The following is a 22796-nucleotide window of genomic DNA, read 5'->3' as shown; positions in this document are numbered from 1 at the left end:
AAATGTCCATCAATGTCACAGGTTATTTGAGAGAGTGTAAATGCACTACAAAGTGCAACATGGTAGAGGTTTGTATTTATGATAAGTTAAAAGTCTTTGTTATTTTAATACTTTAATTGTCGTGCATTCGTTATACTATCAATTTCATATTTATTAATTGAAACATATTTAAACATTACTCATTAAAGCATTTTATCTTTACAGATTAGTATGTCATCCTTGATCACAAACAGTTTTCTAGATTCTATCTGAAATTAATTCTGCCAATAACCAGTAGTGCTGTAAATGAATCATTTGATGTAAAACTTTTACATTTAATAGGTATTAACATAAACAATATCTGAGACAGTTGGCTCAATGTTGTAAACGAGCCGGTTTAAAATCAATTCTATTGTGTAGTAATCCTCGTCGTGGCTCTTTAATTCTTCAAGATTTCATTGAGACTTTTATTCTGCCAGTTACAATAGGTCTTTGGGTTATTCAGCGACTTTTATTCTATTTTCACGTGTGGCAGTCCGGAGACTTTTATTCTGTCCCGGTCGTTTCCGCTCTTATGGCTGAAGATGGCGAGCGGACCGGGGCCCGTTTCTGCTCTCTGGACCGAAATCAACCGCTGCGGACAGAATGGAGACTTCACGAGAGCCCTGAAGGCTGTCAATAAAAGTAAACAAACACAGTAAAATCATACGATTCCTCCGACGATCTTCCTGTAGTGTAAATGGATGTTTAAGTCGTTTTTCTCCTGTAACATGTGTCGAACCTGCAGGGAAACGGGTTTAGAAATGTCTGTGTTTTTGCTTGAATGTCTTTTAATCGTGTCGTTTATATAATCGACACGTTAGCTCGTGAAGTCGACCTGAAGAAGTCTTTACTGGTCTGCGAGACTTTCTGAGGTTTTGTGGGGGTCTAGGATTAGTGATTACGTGTCATATACAGCACGACTAGATTCAATGTAAACAGACTGTTAACTAAGGTTGTTAACAGTTGTAAATGTGTGTTTATACTAAGTCTATTTTAACGTTAATCCTTTATAATTAGTTTAGATACCCCCCTTCTTGCTAATGGCTAATTGATTGACGTTATTTAAAGTTTGACAGTGATGTAACTTAGGTTCTGTTGTGCTTTCTTTTTCCAGTTTTGCACGAGAATAAAGATGACGTGACCGCTCTGCTATGTAAAATTGTCTGTCTGATCCAGAATGGAGGTTTTAAAGAAGCCTTGAACGTTATTAACACTCACACAAAATCACTGACCAGGTGAGATGGACACATTTGGTCACTGTACCTGTATTGTGTCACACCGCCGCATCGTAACATTTCATTGACCGACTTTTCCGTGGAGCTTAACTCATTCATACACAAGTGTATAATGCTGTCTCTCTGTCCGACGGTTCAGTTCAGCGGTTTAATTGACCGGTTTGGTCTGTCGGTCAGTGCGATTCGAGCGTATCATTGTGTTTCTGTGTCTGTAGCGATATGATCGGATTCGAGAAGGCCTACTGTGAATACCGTCTGAACAGGGTGGAGAGCGCTTTAAAAACCATCCAGGGAATCCCAGAGCAAACGGATAAACTGAAGGAACTCTACGGCCAAGTGGTGAGAGTTCAAGTTTATTTATATTGCACTTTTTACAATGTTGCGTTGTCTCAAAGCGGCATTGCAGGAAACACGAATAAAAGGAGGAAAATTACGTGCAAAGAGATGACGGTGTTATTCATGCCAAGTCCAAATTCACATAGTGACGTGCAAATCTGAATTCACCTGGGATTATGAAGAATTCAATTTGTTTATCATTATTCCTTTCATCATTGTGATTTAGGACTTTTATGAAATTTCAGTTTGAGTGGATTTTTACCCAGAATGCACATGTGGTTCTTGTCATTTCTGAAGAGGTAACCGTGTATTTGTGTGTAGCTGTACAGGCTGGAACGCTATGATGAGTGTTGTGCCGTATATAAAGATCTGATCAGAAACTCTCAGGACGATTATGAGGAGGAGAGAAAGACGAACCTGTCGGCTGTATTAGCAGCCCAGAGCATGTGGGAGAACACGGCACCGGTATGCGACTCAAACACACAAACCCTTCAGAGTGATGTCTGATATTTCAACATGTTCCTGATGATAAATCACTGTTTTAATACGTGTTTATAGGGATAGTGCTTTATTTACTCATGTCAAACCGTATGAGTAACTTTCTTCTGAAGATATTTTGAAGAACGTTGATAACCAAACAAACTTAATTTCTCAAAATATCATCTTTTGTGTTTCGCAGTCGAAAGACTCTCATACAGGTTTTGAATGACGTGAGGGTGGATAATGTTTTGGGTCTTTCTTTGACGTGTTTGTGTGTTTGTTCACAGGAGGACCTGGATTTACCCGAGAGCTCGTATGAGCTGTGCTACAACGCTGCCTGTTGTCTGATTGGTCAAGGGCTGTTCAGCCAGGCCCTGACGCAACTACAGAAAGCTGAAGGTCAGAGGTTATGCTTCTATATAATGTGTTTTAAATCAGAACCACTTCTCACATCCCCCCCCAGCCAACACAAAGTATGTTTGCAAAATCTGTAGGCATGGACAAATATCTTTTTTAGTTTTTCACTTATCGTACAGTGAATGAACTGATTGAGACGTGACCTCTTACGCATGTTTTAACACGGCGGTTATGTGGTGATGTTTAATGGTCGCTGGTTCTGTGCCAGTCCTCAGTCTGCCTACACGCTTTCATTTTGACTCTCCGTTCATCAAAATAACGTTTGTGAATCATAAATCAGTTCATTTGTCTTTATTTCTATTTTTCCAGAGTTGTGCAGGAAATCTCTAGCCGAGGACTCTGTGAGTAATTCCTCTCTCTTTCCCCCTACATTCTGTTTGATGTTTCTTTCGATCTGTAGCCTTTTTTCCCCTGTCGCAGACATTTGCTTTTTATTTTCCATTTAATTTTTTTGTACTTTGGTTGAAATCAAAATGAGGTTGTTTCTATAGGATGTGATGGAGGAGGACATTGACGCCGAGCTGGCCACCATTCACTCTCAGATGGCTTATGTGATGCAGCTACAGGGCAGAACTGAAGATGCTCTTCAACTCTACAATCAAGTCATTAAACTCAAGTCAGTTTTCTACAAAAACACACAGAGTGCGTTTACATGCACAGTCTTACTCCGATTATACTTAATAAGATGATAACGTGTAAGATCATGTAAAAAAAGTTTTTCGGGGAAAGCTCATAAACGGCGTAAGCAAAACTTGCACATGTAAACACGTGAAAACTGTTTTCTTGTTTAAGCTGATTTTTAATAGATGTTAATTTTGTGCATGTAAACGCACTCACAGTTTAAATTCCCATTGAGCGAATAAACGTTGCTGTTGGTTGTCTCACTCTCTCTCAAATTCTCACTCTTGTGTTTGCGCTCAGGCCGTCCGATGTTGGTCTGCTGGCTGTTACTGCCAATAACATCATCACCGTAAACAAGGTAAATAATGCACATTATGATGTGGTAAACCATCAAACCTGGATAGAACTGTAGAAGGATTCAATATCCGTTCTCTGTTTTTGTTCTCTCGAAACCTTCAGGACCAAAACGTGTTTGACTCCAAGAAGAAGGTGAAGCTGACCAACGCTGAGGGTGTGGAGCACAAACTGGCCAATAAACAGTTGCAGGCCATCGAGCTCAACAAAGCTCTGCTGGCTATGTACACTAACCAGGTGACAAACGCACTCGCTGTAGAATAAACGCTCTCATCTAAAATCGAGCTGTGATTGTGACTTCTTGTGCGTCGCCTCCCCCGCAGGCAGAACAGTGCAATAAGATGGCGTCAAACCTGCAGTCGCAGTACCCCGGACACCCCAAACCGGTTCTCGTTCAGGTGGCTCAACTGTGTCGAGAGAAACAGCACAACAAAGCCATAGAGCTGCTACAGGTACTGGAAACTCTTTCTTCTGGGTCTCGATTCGATTTTTGTCGTCTGTAATCGTTTCATCTCTTGCGCAGCGGTTTGCTGATCAGTATCCTGAGAACGCGTCTAGAATCAAACTCACAATGGCTCAGCTTTACCTGACACAAGGTACCTTTGAACAGAACATTTACACACAGTGAACGAGAGTAAAGGTATGGAGCTTAAAGAGTTGACTGTTTGTCCACCCCACAGGTCATGTGACTAAAGCGTGTGACATCCTGAAGTCAATTGAAGAATTTGAGTACAAGCTAGGAATGGTAAGAATCTCTTCACTTTTTTTAGTGTACGGCGTTTATATTTAGAAAACACGCATACTATATCTTGAGCGCACCGTGCGACTTGAGTATTGTGGCTTTCAGTGTTGCCGAATTATTTCATAACAGGTTTCTGCTCTGGTCACGCTGTACACTCATGAAGAAGACATCGACAGCGCCATCGACGTCTTCACTCAGGCTATCCAGTATTACCGGTCCAAGCAGGTAAAACAGTTTAAAAACCCTCGGTCTGTAAGCTCAGAGCTGCCCAAATGTGTGTTGAATATTTCACGTCCCTCCGCCAGCCCGGGTCTACGGCACATCTTTCTCTGGTCAGAGAGGCTGCCAACTACAAGCTGAAGTACGGCCGTAAGAAGGAAGCGACCAGCGACCTTGAGCAGCTGTGGAACCAAAACAAGAAAGACATCTACACGCTTGCTCAGCTCATCTCTGCATACTCGCTGGTGGATCAGGACAAAGCCAAAGCGTATCCTCAAACATAGCTGTCTGAAACCAAACCAAAAAGATCACAGCGTTCACTCAAGAATCAAGTGACAGAATTGGCTGCTTTTATTTCAGTGTTTTCCTGAGCGGTGCTTCTTTCAGGTTGAGTAAACAGCTTCCTTCTCCAGACAGCATGTCTTTAAATGTGGACGTCGATGAACTGGAGAACTCGCATGGAGCCACAAACATCAGGAAAAAAGCTACTAAAGTGATCGGAGAAACACAACCCAAAGAATTGGGGTAAGAACCATTCACATGTTCAATAACAACAGTGGATTTCTGTTGATTCACATCATTGTCCTCTTTATCACATTTTTTTTTCCAGGCCAGACATTAAAAAGAAGAAGAAAAAGAAGAAAGGTATGTCTGTACTGATATTTATTTTATTGTTTTTTTATAATGAGGACTAAGACTTTTATAATAGTATTTAGATTTTTTATTATTTGACGAATTCAAATAACAGGTTCAATTTTAAAATACATTTTTCATAAATTATATAAAATATTTTAAATAATTGATTAAAAATGTAATAAATGTATATAGAATTAATAATTTTTAAAGATTTATTTGAACCTTCTCCATGTAAATGAAAATGTAATAGGTCAAACAATTTAGCGCTTAAGGAAGCCAAACCGGCAGCTCAAAGAAATATGATTAAACAGACATCATATCCTAAAACATTTTCTTATGTCTGCAATACATGTGCCATTTCAGATCTGTTTGTCATTTAGTTTGTTCATATTGTGCTCCTCCTCTTAAGGTAAACTGCCAAAGAACTGTGACCCCAAATCGACCCCCGATCCTGAACGCTGGTTGCCGATGAGAGAACGCTCGTACTATCGCGGCAGGAAGAAGGGCAAGAAGAAGGAGCAGGTGGGCCGCGGCACGCAGGGCGCGACATCAGGAGCTTCTGCCGAGCTGTAAGTTCACACACATAAAAACATCTTCCAGCAGAGAGATGCTAGTTCTGCTCTTACACCTAGTGAGCCAGAAACGCATCAGACGGCATAATCCGCATTGTAAATATCTTTGAATTGTGAGCTACACATTCTACAATATTGAGCCGTTTGTGCTTGGTTTGCAGTGATGCAAGTAAAACAGCCAGCAGTCCGCCCACCTCCCCTCAACCCGGCGTAGGAACGAGCACCAACACGGTACCTCCACGACAACAGAAACCTGCTGCACCCGCAGCTGCTCGCAAAAAAGCACCACAGAAAAAGAAGAAGGGGGGGAAAGGAGGATGGTAGAATGAGAAACGGATGATTTGACCGAAAACGAAACGCTCGTTTCTCTTTAGATTGCTTATTGGGTTGTAAAAGTGAAGATGCCACGTCCCCTTCTAGTGGCCTGGAGATGATCGAGCATGAATTACTCAAATGTTTTAGTTCTGAAATTTGGATAGAAGGATGATGAAATAAAAAGGCGCGAGTTTTGAACGTCTTAAGGGTGAGTGACCTTGCAGTTTGGAATAAATGGGAATCTTGATGGTCATCTTTTTTTGCCCACACATTTTTTAAGCATTTAGTCCAATGTGTGCATTACTGTAACTGTTAAAGAGTCAAGGGCATTATCATGTATGATTTTAAAATTAAGTGTTTTCTCAACCTTATTTTTTTGTCTACGCTTGATCAATGTTTGCTTGAGTATACAATAATGTTATCTTACAATAGAGGCTGTTTATGCAAAGTTAAGATCTATTTATTTTTTAACTTCCTGAATAAAGCTCAACCCTAATTATCATTTTGAACAAAATGTCCTCAGGCAGAAAACATGAAATAAAGAGATTCCCGAAACATTGATTTTTGAGCATCTTTATTGTCCGTGTCACTACTCCGTGAGTTGTTAGAGGACTGAATCACTGCATGTTGTTGTCAGCACAGTATTTAATGGAAGAAAAAGATTTTATGTACACTAAGCATTTAACAAGGGAGAAAAGTTTGTTGTTTGTATTTTTGGAATATGGGGCCAGTTGTTCAAATAGTTTAATCTGGATCCCATGTTTTGCTATCCAGGATCAGATAATCCATTTTACTCTTGTGCCAATTTTTCAAAGCAAAACTGGATCAGATCACCCTGATCTAGAGACACACTTTTCAGATTACCAAATCTGGATTACAAGTGCTCTACGAAGCCATTAAGGGACATGGGGATTGGAAAAAATATGAAATAAGAAACAAGGAATATATATATATATCTCAATGCTTTTGTTTTTACTCTGAACAACATTGTGGGTGCAAAGTAAAAAGAAACAAAGAATTACTTTTGACTGGTTCATCACTTATATATTTTCTTAACATATATTAACATATGTAAAATATAATGTGTGTGTCTATATTAAATTATATACATGTTGTATTATTGTCCAGTTTTTAAGTTTGTATTACATTTTCTGTTCCTGAAATCCACCCTTCTGCTGGGATCAGTATAATCCTGGTTTTTATCAAAGGTCTCACGATTTTACTAAAAAGTTTTGAACAACACAAACAGACAATTTGATCCAGATCAAAACCTAGATTTAATTTTGCGATTTAATTAAATTCTCAATCCATTTTAAACAACCTATTTTTAAAATTTGATCCAATCCGATAGCGGAAATTGAATTCGATTACTTTTGAACAACTGCCCATAGTGATATTAAGATATTCATTGTAAATATCAGAATGAGATTTGTCACACAAATATATGTCAGAGATGAACATAATATATATAAAGTTATATGAAGAGTTTGGTTCCTACATTTTTCACTGTGTTTTATTGTGTAAGTTAACTGTACTTGTTTAGTTATTATGGCTTACATCAACAGCAGTATGATTGATATTAATTAGAATGCACAATAAAAAAACATGAATTTTGAAACATTGTAAAAAACAAACATATATTAAGAAATATGAGATGTAGTGCACAAAAATTGTGAGTGTTTGTACAGGCAGTTTAATAAATGAATTCATTTTGCACCAAACTGCAAGCTGTGCATTGAGTTTTCAATGTTTGAATATTTGTAAAAATAAATATTTTATATTGTGCGAATACCAATAGTTTGTAATACCAAGAGCTCTGCATGATATTCGGGGAATGACCGATATTTTCAAAATCGCTCGCTAAGGTCACAACAAAACAACACATTGCCGACAAACAATTACACAAAAGTTGTTTTAAAGAACAAGGCGCTGAAATCTACGTTAGTTTTAAACGATTGGCTTATGGAGTCCCTTCGCCGAAGTGGAGCGTTTCACTTTTCCTCTTTCAGGAGAACATCACTACGGCGTCTTGTTAATATCTATAGTCTTTGGTAGCGTGTTCTCCGACAGAGGGCGCTGCCGCGTCGCAACGTGCGCGTGACACGAATCACACGAACGAGCGTAACGTTACCGTAGCGTTAAATAACAAATAAAACGGTTAGTGTAGTTCACCTCTGCGGATTATTTCAGCTTCCGGTTCCCTGCGGAGACGTTAAACGTGAACATCTCTCGGGACGCGTTGTAATTCTCACATCTCACGAGATCGTCGTTTGTTGTTGATCTCCAGGAAACGCAGAAGGTCTGCTCGCACGCTTTCGTTATTTTGCAAGGACTGCGCGTCGTCTACAGTAACACTGACGTTTATTACCAGTTGTATTGTTTCCTACTACCCGGAAGTATCTCACCGGACTTTCTGGTCCACTTGTGGAGTCGCGCTAAATCCGGTTAGTCCGTCTGTGTCCATCATGTCCGCGTGCGTGTAGAACAAACACCGTGTTAATTGATTTCTAGCTGCACGCGCAAACTACGCGTTAAAATGCCCGCTGCGCGCGAGATCGGGATGATGGGCGCAGCGCTCGCGCTGACGGGAGGCGTCGCGTGCGCCGTCTGCTATTTAATGCGCGCACACAAACCCGAGAAAAGAGCGAAAGAAGAAGCGCATCAAACTACAAAGACCAGCACCGCACAGAAACAGCCCATAATAAAAGAGGTTTGTTCGTTGCGCGAGGCCACGCTTTCATTGATCTTGTTTATATTCAACAAATTATGAAGATTTAGAAATGTGACGCCACTCGGACATCATTTTGTCATTCTGTGCATTTAAACCGTTGTTTTAAGCATCATGTCATTCATAAACGTTAACATGTCCGTTTGTTCATTTGAATGAAGTTACAAAAAAAACCTTCTGGAAAAAATACTATAAATAAATGTGCACGCGATGTTTGGGCTTTACACCCCGTGCAGCTTTAATCCTTCTCTTCCCTTCTGTGACCCACAAGAGCTTTACACCCACAATCCCTTGCTGTGATTCAAATGCTCTCATATAAACGACAGAACTTCTAGCGGCTCAGAATGTGTGTTGTGTGTCATCTCCGCAGCCCAGGACTGCAGGTACACAGGTGCTGTTTTTGGGTCTGGACGGGGCAGGAAAGACGAGTTTACTGCACTGCTTTGCCACGGGCAGTCTGGAGCAGGACGTCAGTCCCACGCAGGGATTCAACGCCGTGTCCATCAACAAGGAAGCGCTTCAGATCGAGTTCTTAGAGAGTAAAGACATGCGTGCTCTTGGGAATCCTGTTTGTTTAATGTCATTTATTCAAAGGCACATGATCTCATGTGCAGCTGTGAACTTCTGTAATGATCTTCTGTGTGTTCTGCAGTCGGAGGAACAGAGAACCTGCGGGATTACTGGCAGAAGTATCTGTGTAAAGCTCGTCTTCTGGTGTTTGTGGTGGACTCTGCAGACGCCGAGCGCTTCTCTCTGGCTAAACATCACCTGCATCAGCTCCTGCCTGCTGACCCCTGTCTGCCCCTAGTGCTGCTCGCCAACAAACAGGTGACAACACTCTTATCCTCTGTCTGTCGCCCGCTCTGTCTCTGTCTGTCGCCCGCTCTGTCTCTGTCTGTCGCCCGCTCTGTCTCTGTCTGTCGCCCGCTCTGTCTCTGTCTGTCGCCCGCTCTGTCTCTGTCTGTCGCCCGCTCTGACTCTGTCTGTCGCCCGCTCTGACTCTGTCTGTCGCCCGCTCTGTCTCTGTCTGTCGCCCGCTCTGACTCTGTCTGTCGCCCGCTCTGTCTCTGTCTGTCGCCCGCTCTGTCTCTGTCTGTCGCCCGCTCTGTCTCTGTCTGTCGCCCGCTCTGTCTCTGTCTGTCGCCCGCTCTGTCTCTGTCTGTCGCCCGCTCTGTCTCTGTCTGTCGCCCGCTCTGTCTCTGTCTGTCGCCCGCTCTGTCTCTGTCTGTCTGTCGCCCGCTCTGTCTGCGTCTGTCGCCCGCTCTGTCTCTGTCTGTCGCCCGCTCTGTCTCTGTCTGTCGCCCGCTCTGTCTCTGTCTGTCGCCCGCTCTGTCTCTGTCTGTCGCCCGCTCTGTCTCTGTCTGTCGCCCGCTCTGTCTCTGTCTGTCGCCCGCTCTGTCTCTGTCTGTCGCCCGCTCAGTCTCTGTCTGTCGCCCGCTCTGTCTCTGTCTGTAGCCCGCTCTGTCTCTGTCTGTCGCCCGCTCTGTCTCTGTCTGTCGCCCGCTCTGTCTCTGTCTTTTGCCCGCTCTGTCTCTGTCTGTAGCCCGCTCTGTCTCTGTCTGTCGCCCGCTCTGTCTCTGTCTGTCGCCCGCTCTGTCTCTGTCTGTCGCCCGCTCAGTCTCTGTCTGTCGCCCGCTCTGTCTCTGTCTGTAGCCCGCTCTGTCTCTGTCTGTTGCCCGCTCTGTCTCTGTCTGTCGCCCGCTCAGTCTCTGTCTGTCGCCCGCTCTGTCTCTGTCTGTCGCCCGCTCTGTCTCTGTCTGTCGCCCGCTCTGTCTCTGTCTGTCGCCCGCTCTGTCTCTATCTGTCGCCCGCTCTGTCTCTGTCTGTCGCCCGCTCTGTCTCTGTCTGTCGCCCGCTCTGTCTCTGTCTGTCGCCCGCTCTGTCTCTGTCTGTCGCCCGCTCTGTCTCTGTCTGTCGCCCGCTCTGTCTCTGTCTGTCGCCCGCTCTGACTCTGTCTGTCGCCCGCTCTGACTCTGTCTGTCGCCCGCTCTGTCTCTGTCTGTCGCCCGCTCTGACTCTGTCTGTCGCCCGCTCTGTCTCTGTCTGTCGCCCGCTCTGTCTCTGTCTGTCGCCCGCTCTGTCTCTGTCTGTCGCCCGCTCTGTCTCTGTCTGTCGCCCGCTCTGTCTCTGTCTGTCGCCCGCTCTGTCTCTGTCTGTCGCCCGCTCTGTCTCTGTCTGTCGCCCGCTCTGTCTCTGTCTGTCTGTCGCCCGCTCTGTCTGCGTCTGTCGCCCGCTCTGTCTCTGTCTGTCGCCCGCTCTGTCTCTGTCTGTCGCCCGCTCTGTCTCTGTCTGTCGCCCGCTCTGTCTCTGTCTGTCGCCCGCTCTGTCTCTGTCTGTCGCCCGCTCTGTCTCTGTCTGTCGCCCGCTCTGACTCTGTCTGTCGCCCGCTCTGTCTCTGTCTGTCGCCCGCTCTGACTCTGTCTGTCGCCCGCTCTGTCTCTGTCTGTCGCCCGCTCTGTCTCTGTCTGTCGCCCGCTCTGTCTCTGTCTGTCGCCCGCTCAGTCTCTGTCTGTCGCCCGCTCTGTCTGTGTCTGTCGCCCGCTCTGTCTCTGTCTGTCGCCCGCTCAGTCTCTGTCTGTAGCCCGCTCTGTCTCTGTCTGTCGCCCGCTCTGTCTCTGTCTGTCGCCCGCTCTGTCTCTGTCTGTCGCCCGCTCTGTCTCTGTCTGTCGCCCGCTCAGTCTCTGTCTGTCGCCCGCTCAGTCTCTGTCTGTAGCCCGCTCTGTCTCTGTCTGTCGCCCGCTCAGTCTCTGTCTGTCGCCCGCTCTGTCTCTGTCTGTCGCCCGCTCTGTCTCTGTCTGTTGCCCGCTCTGTCTCTGTCTGTCGCCCGCTCTGTCTCTGTCTGTCGCCCGCTCTGTCTCTGTCTGTCGCCCGCTCAGTCTCTGTCTGTCGCCCGCTCTGTCTCTGTCTGTCGCCCGCTCTGTCTCTGTCTGTCGCCCGCTCTGTCTCTGTCTGTCGCCCGCTCTGTCTCTGTCTGTCGCCCGCTCTGTCTCTGTCTGTCGCCCGCTCAGTCTCTGTCTGTCGCCCGCTCTGTCTCTGTCTGTAGCCCGCTCTGTCTCTGTCTGTCGCCCGCTCTGTCTCTGTCTGTCGCCCGCTCTGTCTCTGTCTTTTGCCCGCTCTGTCTCTGTCTGTAGCCCGCTCTGTCTCTGTCTGTCGCCCGCTCTGTCTCTGTCTGTCGCCCGCTCTGTCTCTGTCTGTCGCCCGCTCAGTCTCTGTCTGTCGCCCGCTCTGTCTCTGTCTGTAGCCCGCTCTGTCTCTGTCTGTTGCCCGCTCTGTCTCTGTCTGTCGCCCGCTCAGTCTCTGTCTGTCGCCCGCTCTGTCTCTGTCTGTCGCCCGCTCTGTCTCTGTCTGTCGCCCGCTCTGTCTCTGTCTGTCGCCCGCTCTGTCTCTATCTGTCGCCCGCTCTGTCTCTGTCTGTCGCCCGCTCTGTCTCTGTCTGTCGCCCGCTCTGTCTCTGTCTGTCGCCCGCTCTGTCTCTGTCTGTCGCCCGCTCTGTCTCTGTCTGTCGCCCGCTCTGTCTCTGTCTGTCGCCCGCTCTGTCTCTGTCTGTCGCCCGCTCTGTCTCTGTCTGTCGCCCGCTCTGTCTCTGTCTGTCGCCCGCTCTGTCTCTGTCTGTCGCCCGCTCTGTCTCTGTCTGTCGCCCGCTCTGTCTCTGTCTGTCTGTCGCCCGCTCTGTCTCTGTCTGTCTGTCGCCCGCTCTGTCTCTGTCTGTCTGTCGCCCGCTCTGTCTCTGTCTGTCTGTCGCCCGCTCTGTCTCTGTCTGTCTGTCGCCCGCTCTGTCTCTGTCTGTCTGTCGCCCGCTCTGTCTCTGTCTGTCTGTCGCCCGCTCTGTCTCTGTCTGTCTGTCGCCCGCTCTGTCTCTGTCTGTCTGTCGCCCGCTCTGTCTCTGTCTGTCTGTCGCCCGCTCTGTCTCTGTCTGTCGCCCGCTCTGTCTCTGTCTGTCGCCCGCTCTCTCTCGCTCTGTCTGTGTCTGTCGCTCGCTCTCTCTGTCGCTCTCTGTCTCTCTGTGTCTGTCTCTCTGTGTCTCTGTCTCTCTGTGTCTGTCTCTCTGTGTCTCTGTCTCTCTGTGTCTCTGTCTCTCTGTGTCTGTCTCTCTGTGTCTCTGTGTCTGTCTCTCTGTGTCTGTGTCTGTCTCTCTGTGTCTCTGTGTCTGTCTCTGTCTGTCTCTCTGTGTCTGTCTCTGTCTGTCTCTCTGTGTCTCTGTCTCTCTGTGTCTCTGTGTCTGTCTCTGTCTCTCTCTCTCTCTCTCTCTGTCTCTCTCTCTCTCTCTGTCTGTCTCTGTCTCTCTCTCTCTGTCTCTCTGTCTCTCTCTCTGTCTCTCTCTCTGTCTGTCTGTCTGTCGAAAAATATTGCACAACAATATATATATATATATGTTTCTGACCTTATAGCCAATGTGAACTGACGTCCACACGTCAGTTCACATTGGCTATAAGGTCAGAAACATGCACAAGCATGCACACACTCTTGCATTGCTGTTGGAGTACTCAAGGGGGCGACGGTTCTCTTTTAAACGTCTGTTCAACTTAATGTTTGATGTGAATCTTGTTAAGAATGCTCTGTTCACATTTTGAATCCACATGCAGGATTTGCCAGCGGCCCGTGGCATCACTGATCTCTACGAAGCGTTGGAATTGGGGAACGTTGGCGACGGGCATCGTCTCAGTGTGATTGGTACACAGGTGAAGAAAGGAAAATCTGAGACCAACACTGGTGTGCAGGACGCCCGTGACCTCATCATTGAGATGATGTCAGGAGATTGAGCTTATTTTGAAACGGATGCCCTCACTACAAACATCTGAATGTCACAATCCTTCTGGCTTTCATGAACTTTCACTAAAGAGTCTTCAAAACAAACTAGAGACAGTTTCTGTAGTAATATGGTGGTTTGAAATAGTTTTATAAATTAGGTAAATGAACTATTAAATAGATTATCATGATGGTAAACATTCTCATGAAACTATTTTTGGAGTATTTTGCTATACAAAGATAATTCTTAGTTTTTTTGCAGCTGATGTGATTTGTGTTGTTTATTTGCAATGATACAATGCTTAAATTGGTTTACAGTGTATCTGACAGATAAGTCAAAAAGAAAAGGCTAAACTTCAATGTCTTTATATTCATTTTGTAACTTGACTTATCTCTTATGGGCTTTTAAAGTCTGATAAATATATTGTGATGGTATTTTGATGACCTTTAAATACTGATTAAAGTTATATGCTTATTATATCTCTGTTTTTTTTGTAGCATCCACAACATGACAATACCTATCATTACTGTTACAATATTTTGTGCATAATTGTATATTTAAAGTATTGTGTTTATCACATCACTGTTACCCAGCATGCTCTGTTAGTCACTGGCTTTGAAAGCAGGACCACGTGACACTCGTTGCTACAGTAACAGCTTCCTTGGCAACAGCTGGTCACTATTGTGACATTAGCACACAGCTTCCAGAATACCGGTGGGGTCTTTATCGGGACAGAATGAACTCTAACACAGGTACAAATCTACCTTTATAGCTTTCCTGTATCTCAGTGTTAAGAGCATTGTGTTAACAACGCAAGGTTGTGTGTTGGATCTCAGGGGATTGCAGATACCTGTGTATAAATGTATAGAATAATGCAATGTAAGTCCCTTTGGATAAAAGCGTCTGCCAAATGTAAATGTTTGTAAACAAAATAAGTATTAGTACTAGTTTTGTTATTTAAAGTGAGTTTCTGTTAAATGTTCGTCTTTATTATTTTGGAAGACATTGAATTGAAGTCATCTGACTGGGACAGGTATGTACACAGATTACATCATCACTTTTTAAAGTGTTTTCTATTCAGTTCTTCGGTTTGCTTATTAAATGTTTTTTTTTTTGTAGGATTTCATTTCTAGCTCAACCTAAGCTCTCAAAGACAACTTGGTCCACAAGGCCATGGTAACATTTCTGTGTAATCACAGTAATTAACAGTTGCCACCAATATCACAACAGAAATGTGCACAAATCCCCTTCTGTGTGTCGTGTGTGTGTGTGTGTGTGTGTGTGTGTGTGTGTGTGTGTGTGTGTGTGTGTGTTGCAGGATGCTGACATGGGGAAATCAGGAATCAATATGGCCGTTGTCCTGTTCTGCCCTGCAAGCCGTTCCAAGCTCCAGAATAAAAGCCCTGTCTCAGAACAAGAAAGATTTCTCTTCTCTGCAGATTGAGTTCAGGTACAAACTACAGCTGCTCCACTTATAAAACACAGCAGCGTGTGTTTGTGTGCAGTGATGTGAGGTCGGGTTTAGCTGTTTCAGCAGGTGTGAGGTTAATAATAAATGAGAGTTTGAGATCCGCGTTCAGGAACTTGACTGCATATATACTGCATACGTGGCATGTGATCGTGTCAATGTTTCATTATGAAACATTACAGTACACCTCTTAGTGATTCGGTGTTTGCTTTTAAAAAGAGATTTAGAAATCACAGATCTTTAATGTTTCAATTGTTCTCTTAGACATCAATGAGAGAGCAGATTAAGTCTCATCTGCATTTCAGATATTTCTCCTGAGAAAAATTACGGGTGAAATGACCATAAACATGGAACTATACATTAACTTACTGAACTCGTCTCGTTGTCTTCATTTGCCAAACATCCGCTCTCTTGTATAAGGAGAGAGAAAGAGAAAGAGGAGGAGAGGAGGAAGACGATGAAGGTCTCCCACCCGTCTCGCACAGTGCAGTATGAGGATATCATCCGTCTTGCAACTCCCAAATTCAGAGGACGAAGCTCCCAGGAAGTGAGGTAAGAGGTCACGTGACCCTGACCTCCAGAGCATACGTTCATGAGATCTCACAGATGCTGCCAGAAATAAGTCCTTGAGGATGGCGAGATCTGAACTTGAGTTCTTTTCAGTAGGCCTGAGAGATGATGTCAAACATTAGACTATGGTCTCGTGTGTCACCACAGCAGTTGTGTTTTTTTATTTTGAACCGCAGCGTCACACAGAGTTTCTATTTCTCTGAAGCTTTTTACAGACTCGCAAATTGTGTCGTGTTTGCTTTTGCGTCAATTTGTTTGTGAAGTAAATACCGAAGTTAAATAATTGGAATGTTAAATAAAGCTGGTGGATTTTTCTCATGTAACGTAGTTGAGAACACCTGCGTGCCAGACCGTTTTTAAGTTTGTGAGTGTTGTCAAGCCAGCTGGAGAATGTTCCCTGTAACATGTGACAATAATAGTTGCTTTAAATGAAACGTGTGTGTGTGTGTAGTTCTTCACACACAGAATTGTGCGAGCATGACTGTCCAATCTGGCACGTGAAGCCCTGCGTGAGGAACGTGGTCATCTCACCTCGACTGCTTCAGCTGTCCCGTCCCAAACCCAATCACCCCGACTTCACCTGTGATAGACAGGTGAGAATATCACTTTGACCCCGGTAGATTGTAAGAATGTGCATGTGTTGTTTTGTGTTTCAGAACGTACAGACGTTAATCTCATACGCAGCTAAAACAGCCAAGATGAGCCCCAGACTTGAGCAACTGTCACTGCCCAAACTGAGAGAAAACAGACACTTCTGTGACGACGGACAACCAGAGAGCCCAATCCGACCCGTGAGAGAGAGAGAGAGAGAGTGTGTGTGTACTCTGTCTGTGGTCCTGAGCCTGGACTGATCCATCTGTGTTTTCTGTTGTCATCTTGCAGGTTTCAAGAGGAGCGAGACATGCCACAGCAAGCGCTCGGGTCCGAGGTCTGTCCGCTCCTAAAGCTCTTTCTAAAGACTACATCCCCCCCAGAGAACCCACCTGGAGACCCTGAGGACATTTGATCTCTCTTTCTGTGTTTTTGTCTCTTCTGGATTAGTAATCACCGTCTCAGTTTTTGTCTAGGGAATGTGAATGAAATGAAAGTATTACACGTGTGTTACTCTGCTGCCAAACCGCCGGTCCCTGAAGCACCTCAGGGTTTTGTGTTTTAATGCTTGTAGACGTCAGGTTTCACAACATTGTGTGAGAATCTCACACCATCAGCATCTGTTTTATGAATCACAGGCTTTCTAATAAATATTCTGAAACTCGTGCTTGTGTTTTTGGGTATCATTATTCCCTAATCTCCTTTTTTTATCTAGATAACTCAATTTAGTATTACTTTTTTAACAATACACATTTTATTTATATAGCACAATTTAAAAGCACCCTATGGTGACTAAAGTGCTTCACAAAAAGACGATGATCAAAGATTTAAAACACGACTACATTAACCCTCTTGGGTATGGAGTTCACGAGAGCATCACAGGTTTCCATGACGACATCATCATGGAGCTGGTGGATGTTAGAGACCTTGCCCCACAGAGATGCTCAATAGAGTTTAGGTCACCTTTATCCACAGTCTTCTCATAGCCCTAGGCTATCTTTGAGATACTGTATGTACTGTATATATATATATTTCTTGATTTCAATCCCCGTGTCCCTTTATGGCTTCCGTAGAGCACTAGTGATCCAGATTTGGTAATCTGAACAATTGTGTATCTGGATCACGGTGACCCAATCCAGTTTTGCTTTGAAAACTGGTACACGTCCGTCTCTACAGTGTCTTTGTGAGATCAGAACCCGTTTGTTTCACACAGATTGCTCTGGATGTGGTGGAGGGTATTGGCTTTCTACACAGTCAGAAACTCCTGCAACAGAGACATCAAACTCAAGACTTTGTGTGTGTGTGTGTTTTCTGGAAAGTATGATAATTCTGTGGACATGCATCCGCTTGATACTATGCGTTTTTCTTCTGGTATCACTGCACCGGTTTGATCAAACTCCCAAAAGCCTTTGAGAAATGTGCCAGTAAAGATCAACTGAGGACCGACATAAAGAAAGCTAACAAGTTGCTTTTTCCAAACAGTGACAATGGCGACATGTTTATGTTTGTGTTTTGCAGGCTCGTAGCCGGGGCGTTTGCCGTCGGTAGATGAGGAATGCTGGCAGCTCATGGAAGCGTGCTGGAATGGCGACCCTTCTCAAAGACCCCTTCTGGGAATCATGCAGCCCTGACCCACAAAGCATTATGGACAATAAGTGTTTGTGTGACAATTCTGAGCAAAAGAGCAGACGCCTCGACGACTCAAACTGACACACACACATGGAGGATAAGCGTGTTATATTTGTACCAGATCAGAATGTTTATGTGACGTGGGAAAATCACAAGAAGTTGTTTTGCATGTTTGATATTTGTACATGACTTTCTGTGTTACGCACATTAATGAAATATTCATGAGGCTGTTTAAACTGGTTTGCTGTTATCCTGACACATTTCTTAATAAAATCATTCGGATCGACTCACTTCTTCTCCGCACTTGTTTTCTGTGTCATTTTTCTGATTTTATACTGGAAATAACAAACAAAAAACAAAATGTAAATTTGTTCTCAAAATATAGTCGTTGAGGGACAAAACCAGATGATGTATGTATGCACTAATGTTGTAGTACTTGAGACCGGTCTTGGTGTGGTACCGGTCTCAGGTGTCTTTTGTATTGGTCTCAGACGTAGGGGTTCTAGATTTTTCTTCAAGACCACAACTGTGGGAATGACACTGAATTGCTGGTGCATTGTCTGATTTGTGTGTTAACATCATGTAAATGGATGTTAAACTTCAATAGTTATTTTGATTATTTTGTTACTACTTGTGCTGGTAAGAATGACTGGGGGATTGACCAAAAATAATTCTGTCAACAAAATGAATAGAAAGGTCCACAATATTCAAGATGTGATTGCAAAAGTAAGATTTACTTTCTGTTTGTTTATTTTACTTCGTTTTTTTTACTGCAGTTTGGTGACGTAGGTCACTGACATGGTTTGCACTGTCAATATATTTTTTCTAATAAAACATTTCTTATTTTATTTTAAAAGAACCAAAGGAAATACCAACTATTAATTGTTATTTGTTGAACATTTGTTTTATAAAAGCCCCGTGATCACTAAACGGGAGCAAAAATGCGGGGCGAAGAATATTTCTCGAAATAACCGACGGCACGTCGATTAGAGGTCATGAATGGCGGTTTGGGTTACGTTTCGATTAATCGCCCACATTTAGTAGGAGTTCTTTTTTTATTCATAATATAACGTATAAACTGACGTGATCTAAAGAGTGATATGGTTATTGAATGAATGTAAGAGATAAATGCGACTTCAATTTTAGACACAATTACAAAGGTTTTGTTCGATTTTTGGAGATCTTTTGTCGAACGTTTATATTCCATGTTTAGTTTTAATGTTATACATTACTATTTATTCTTAAGTGTAACTTTATGACATTTCTGATGTATTTTTTATATCTGTATTTTCCAGTGTAATTTCCATTTCAAACATCTTCAGTGATTCCCCGTCGCGGTTAAACCTCGTGCTGTTAAGTGTGTGTGCACAGAAGAGCATTGTGCTATAGTCAAATAAACATGTTTGTTTTTCCATAGTGGGTGTGGAACATTTTTCACACCCATCGCTCAGAAAACACACACAGACACACACACACACACACACACACACAGCAGTCAGAATCTCCCGGTCACTGAAGCTAACCTTTCAAACATTGCTTCAGTTCTTCATTGTTTATGTTTGAAACATTTTGAATATTTTATGAAACACTCATGAGCATCTCTACTGGCCCGGGGCATCTCCTGTATTGTCCTGTATTGCGTTTTCTTGCATCCGTCACAACATCAGTGTATTCATTGAACAGCATCTTTTCATCTCAATGTTTATATTCCTCAGGGCTGTTACAGTTTACATCCAGTACATTCACACTCAGTCTGCCAGAAAACATTATTGCTCAGAGGTTTTAACTGTGGTCTCGATCGTATTTCCATTAAAGTATCGGTTAAGATGGCTTCAGGAGCTCTAGTAGAGGAACATCTGAGAAGCAGGAGACATCTCCAAGGTCTCGCTGGTAAGAGAAACACTTGAGATAATAAAACGATTTTGTTTGTTTATCTTTCCCGAGGGCTTAAAAATAAAAGTGTAGCATCTTGAGATGTTCCTCTGTTCGGTTTTCATAAAAAGGCAAATGAGAAAGTCATGTTTTGGTAGCTAATAATTCTTCATTTGAAATAAAACCCTGTATGTATACAGATTATGTCATTATATACAGATTTTTACATTTAATTTATATACGTACAGGTGATTAAGATATTAATAAAACACATGGCACATGTACACTTTGCTTTTGGCCAAATATTATAACTTAGATTAAACAAAAAAGAATAAAATAAGCTCTTCGATCTTCAGAGAGTGTCCTGAAGAAAGCAAAAACAAAAGTGGGAGCTTGACTACTGAAGACAAGACGGAATATTAAAAAGAGAACATGAGGACTGAGGTCTTCCTTCCTTCAATCCTTCACTGATCCCAGGTCAGCGGGAAGACCTTCTGCCTTTCTCCACTGAGCGTTTCTCATCTTGAACCACTTCTATAGAAAGAGAGAGAGAGGGAGAGAGAGAGAGAGAGAGAGTAATTTCACAGGTCCTTTTAAAAGAGACACATTCTCATGTTTAATATGAGGATTAGAAAAGCGTGAAGGTGTGTGTGTAACATTAGTTTTGTGTCCCCCGGGCATCTATGCCTCCAAATTCATCATCAGAGTTTCTGAGCCAAACACTTTACCCTAGAGATATCCACCAATCACAGGCTTACCTTCTGACACACACACACACAAAATGCCTGTGTTTGTCAGCAGGACCGACCGGTTTACAGCAAATAGAAGACAGAGAGGGTGTGTGTCTGTGTGTGTCTATGTGTGTCTGTGTGTGTGTTCATACCACACCCTTTGAGTTTGAGTTTTCCTAACATTCAAATAATGCAAAGAGGTGATATCACATGCCCGGAAAAAAGACCGAGTTTGTTATTCAAACCTGCTTCCCCAGGTCATATTTGCCTACGAAATAAAGCCATAGATGGAAGGCTCAGTTTATCTTTCTGCATCAACAATGGTCAAATTATGGTCATTATTATATCGCATGATGAACAAATGTTCACACTGTCACCATAGAAGATGTTGCTCACCGGCCTTAAGATATCCATTAGACATTACAACATCACTCGATTACACGCCATGTGTGGGTTAGTTAGACATCATCGGGCTCAATGTGTTTGAACACGCAACCCTGTCCACGCGCATCCGGAGAGCGCTATTGCGCGCGTCAGCTCTCCATTCACAAGCGCACCCTCTCGTCTTTAATGCTGTCATCGTGTTATTTTGAGCCCTGACAGCAAAACAAGAAAGAACACAATGCACGAGAGGAAGAGATAAAGCTGTGGGTGACTTATGGGCGGCTGACTGAAACGTTGCGGGATTAAACTCCACAAGCTTCTATCCGCGTACTGCGCATTTAACCGAAGGTTAATGAGGGAATGACATAGAGTGACTTAAAGCACCTTGCGTTAACTTTAAGACTAACAACAGAATATGAACATTTATTATCATCATAAACTCTCCCTGTTCAAATAAGCCATCTGGTTGTGCTGCAATAACGCATCGGTGGTTTGTGAACAGTCCTGTCGCTTTGGATAAAAGCGTCTGCCAAACGAATAAATGTAAATGTTTGCGAAAGCAAACTATATTGACCGTATATTGACCATATATTGGCCATACATTGACCATATATTGACCATACATTGACCATACATTGACCATACATTGACCATATATTGGCCATAAATTGACCATATATTGACGATACATTGACCATATATTGACCATACATTGACCATATATTGGCCATATATTGGCCATAAATTGACCATAAATAGACCATATATTGACCACATATTGATCATAAATAGACCATAAATAGACCATATATTGTCATATACAGGAGATGGTCACTTTTCGACCGCTCAGCGCGTCATCAGATGAGTTCTGCGGGTCTCGTATTGAACTCACCGCCGTCTCTTCCTCGCTCAGCCCGCACTCCGCCGCGATCAGCATCAGCGTCGTCTCGTCTGGGTGTTTGCTCACTTTCGTGAAGTTCTCCTCCAGAACTTTAATCTGATCATCCGCTAAATCCACCTCGAACCCCGCGTTCCCATGCGCGCTCATGATGCGCAGCTCTCACAGAATCGCGTGGTCTGATTCTACAGTCGCCCAGGCAAACCAAGTCCAGATCCTTCAGAAACCCCAGCAGCCTCCGCGAGTAAATGCTGTGGGGTGAGAGAGCAGAACACTGTGTGTAACTTCACCAAGAGAGAAAGATCAACAGTGAACGCCCCTTTCCCAAAGACAATGCAGTGTGTTATTTAAAGTGTGTGTGTGTGTGTGTGTGATGATGTCTGAACTCCGACTGCTCGTTCAATGATCATTCAGAACTATATATTTAATGACGTCACCGAGGATCCGAGGAGTGATGCACATGACAGATGTGTTTTCACAAGCATGTGATTATATTATATTATGGGTGAAGTATGTCCTATAGGCATTTATTCATCAATTTATTTTCCTGTTATTACATTTTATTTATTTTGTATGTGTGGCCTATTTATTTATTTAGGTTTCATTAGATTTAGCAAGTTGTATTAGCAAACATTATTAAAAGGACTGCTCCTCGACCATATGTACAAACCTTTGCTTCTTTCCTCGTGTGTAAAAGCTTAATCAAAAGTCTCTTGTGTTAAATGTGAAGATCGTGTGTGTTTCGTGTTTGCTTTGGTGTCAACTTAAGCAAACAGCTGGAATGCTGAATGGTGAGTTTTGTGTGATGCCGTGATGTGTGAAAACAGATGTAGGCCTGTACACACTTATAAGAAGCTTGCAGTGATTCTTTGAGTGCAGAATCGAAGGCTAATAGAGGGCTATGGCACGCCGAATTAGCATTTAATCATTCTCAGGGTGTTTATTTTTTATATCAACAATTAAATTTTTACTAGTAGAAATTATTTTCCTGGTATCAAGAACTATAATGTTTACTAGTAAAATTGAATTGTTGATATCACAAATTGATAACCGGGGACTGATTAAAAGTCAAATCGGCTTGCAAGCGTTTTACATATCAATGCAAAACTACAGTGAAAATCCAATTAGAAATATCAAGAATAATCGATTTTAGTAGTTGATATCAAAAATGTGATTTCTGCGATTGATGGCGTGATTGTTGATATCAAGAATTGTTGATATAAAGAATTC

At 43.4% G+C, this 22796-nt stretch overlaps 4 protein-coding genes across 5 annotated transcripts; 3 read left to right on the top strand and 1 right to left on the bottom strand.

The window, feature by feature from the left end:
* Positions 1 to 479: 479 nt before the first annotated feature.
* On the top strand, positions 480 to 6526 carry srp72 (signal recognition particle 72). The gene is made up of 18 exons (XM_079479187.1): positions 480 to 663; positions 1136 to 1256; positions 1472 to 1595; positions 1914 to 2057; positions 2360 to 2471; positions 2799 to 2830; positions 2981 to 3105; positions 3411 to 3468; positions 3570 to 3701; positions 3788 to 3916; positions 3988 to 4060; positions 4145 to 4209; positions 4336 to 4431; positions 4512 to 4693; positions 4813 to 4950; positions 5036 to 5070; positions 5471 to 5630; positions 5795 to 6526. Exons 1-18 carry the CDS (start codon positions 564 to 566, stop codon positions 5955 to 5957), a joined length of 1989 nt encoding a protein of 662 aa, XP_079335313.1. The 5' UTR covers positions 480 to 563; the 3' UTR covers positions 5958 to 6526.
* A 482-nt stretch (positions 6527 to 7008) lies between these two features.
* arl9 (ADP-ribosylation factor-like 9) lies at positions 7009 to 13901 on the top strand. Its single transcript, XM_079479188.1, has 4 exons — positions 7009 to 8658; positions 9047 to 9215; positions 9329 to 9504; positions 13260 to 13901. The coding sequence occupies exons 1-4, from the start codon at positions 8485 to 8487 to the stop codon at positions 13434 to 13436; spliced, it is 696 nt and encodes a 231-aa protein (XP_079335314.1). The 5' UTR covers positions 7009 to 8484; the 3' UTR covers positions 13437 to 13901.
* Positions 13902 to 14129: 228 nt separating this feature from the next.
* On the top strand, positions 14130 to 16574 carry spmap2l (sperm microtubule associated protein 2 like). Of its 2 annotated transcripts, none has more exons than XM_079479380.1 (6): positions 14130 to 14175; positions 14426 to 14456; positions 14543 to 14599; positions 14742 to 15443; positions 15913 to 16054; positions 16344 to 16574. In XM_079479380.1, the coding sequence occupies exons 4-6, from the start codon at positions 15349 to 15351 to the stop codon at positions 16455 to 16457; spliced, it is 351 nt and encodes a 116-aa protein (XP_079335506.1). In that variant the 5' UTR covers positions 14130 to 14175; positions 14426 to 14456; positions 14543 to 14599; positions 14742 to 15348; the 3' UTR covers positions 16458 to 16574. The 2 variants fall into 2 exon arrangements, with proteins under 2 accessions (XP_079335506.1, XP_079335507.1); XM_079479381.1 differs by lacking the exon at positions 14130 to 14175 and having other exon boundaries at positions 14320 to 14456; positions 14742 to 14873; positions 15197 to 15443.
* Positions 16575 to 18456: 1882 nt separating this feature from the next.
* On the bottom strand, positions 18457 to 21897 carry hopx (HOP homeobox). Its single transcript, XM_079479160.1, has 2 exons — positions 21561 to 21897; positions 18457 to 20087 (listed from the first exon to the last, which is right to left on the bottom strand). The coding sequence occupies exons 1-2, from the start codon at positions 21714 to 21716 to the stop codon at positions 20010 to 20012; spliced, it is 234 nt and encodes a 77-aa protein (XP_079335286.1). The 5' UTR covers positions 21717 to 21897; the 3' UTR covers positions 18457 to 20009.
* Between the last annotated feature and the right edge of the window lie 899 nt (positions 21898 to 22796).

Source organism: Barbatula barbatula (genome assembly GCF_947034865.1).
Source record: "Barbatula barbatula genome assembly, chromosome: 18".
In the NCBI taxonomy this organism is placed as follows: Eukaryota; Metazoa; Chordata; class Actinopteri; order Cypriniformes; family Nemacheilidae; genus Barbatula; species Barbatula barbatula.
This window is presented reverse-complemented; position numbering and strand designations above follow the sequence as displayed.

Excerpts from the sequence above, each read along its gene's own strand:
- srp72 (XM_079479187.1), top strand. The coding sequence starts at position 564 with ATGGCGAGCGGACCGGGGCCCGTTTCTGCTCTCTGGACCGAAATCAAC. Across the intron at positions 4,210-4,335 it reads TTGAGTACAAGCTAGGAATG|GTTTCTGCTCTGGTCACGCT; the intron begins GTAAGAATCTCT and ends ATTTCATAACAG. Across the intron at positions 5,071-5,470 it reads GAAGAAGAAAAAGAAGAAAG|GTAAACTGCCAAAGAACTGT; the intron begins GTATGTCTGTAC and ends CCTCCTCTTAAG.
- arl9 (XM_079479188.1), top strand. The coding sequence starts at position 8,485 with ATGCCCGCTGCGCGCGAGATCGGGATGATGGGCGCAGCGCTCGCGCTG. Across the intron at positions 8,659-9,046 it reads AACAGCCCATAATAAAAGAG|CCCAGGACTGCAGGTACACA; the intron begins GTTTGTTCGTTG and ends TCATCTCCGCAG. Across the intron at positions 9,505-13,259 it reads TGCTGCTCGCCAACAAACAG|GATTTGCCAGCGGCCCGTGG; the intron begins GTGACAACACTC and ends ATCCACATGCAG.
- spmap2l (XM_079479380.1), top strand. The coding sequence starts at position 15,349 with ATGAAGGTCTCCCACCCGTCTCGCACAGTGCAGTATGAGGATATCATC. Across the intron at positions 15,444-15,912 it reads CGAAGCTCCCAGGAAGTGAG|TTCTTCACACACAGAATTGT; the intron begins GTAAGAGGTCAC and ends GTGTGTGTGTAG. Across the intron at positions 16,055-16,343 it reads ACTTCACCTGTGATAGACAG|GTTTCAAGAGGAGCGAGACA; the intron begins GTGAGAATATCA and ends GTCATCTTGCAG.
- hopx (XM_079479160.1), bottom strand. The coding sequence starts at position 21,716 with ATGAGCGCGCATGGGAACGCGGGGTTCGAGGTGGATTTAGCGGATGAT. Across the intron at positions 20,088-21,560 it reads TGAGCGAGGAAGAGACGGCG|AAGTGGTTCAAGATGAGAAA; the intron begins GTGAGTTCAATA and ends CTCTTTCTATAG.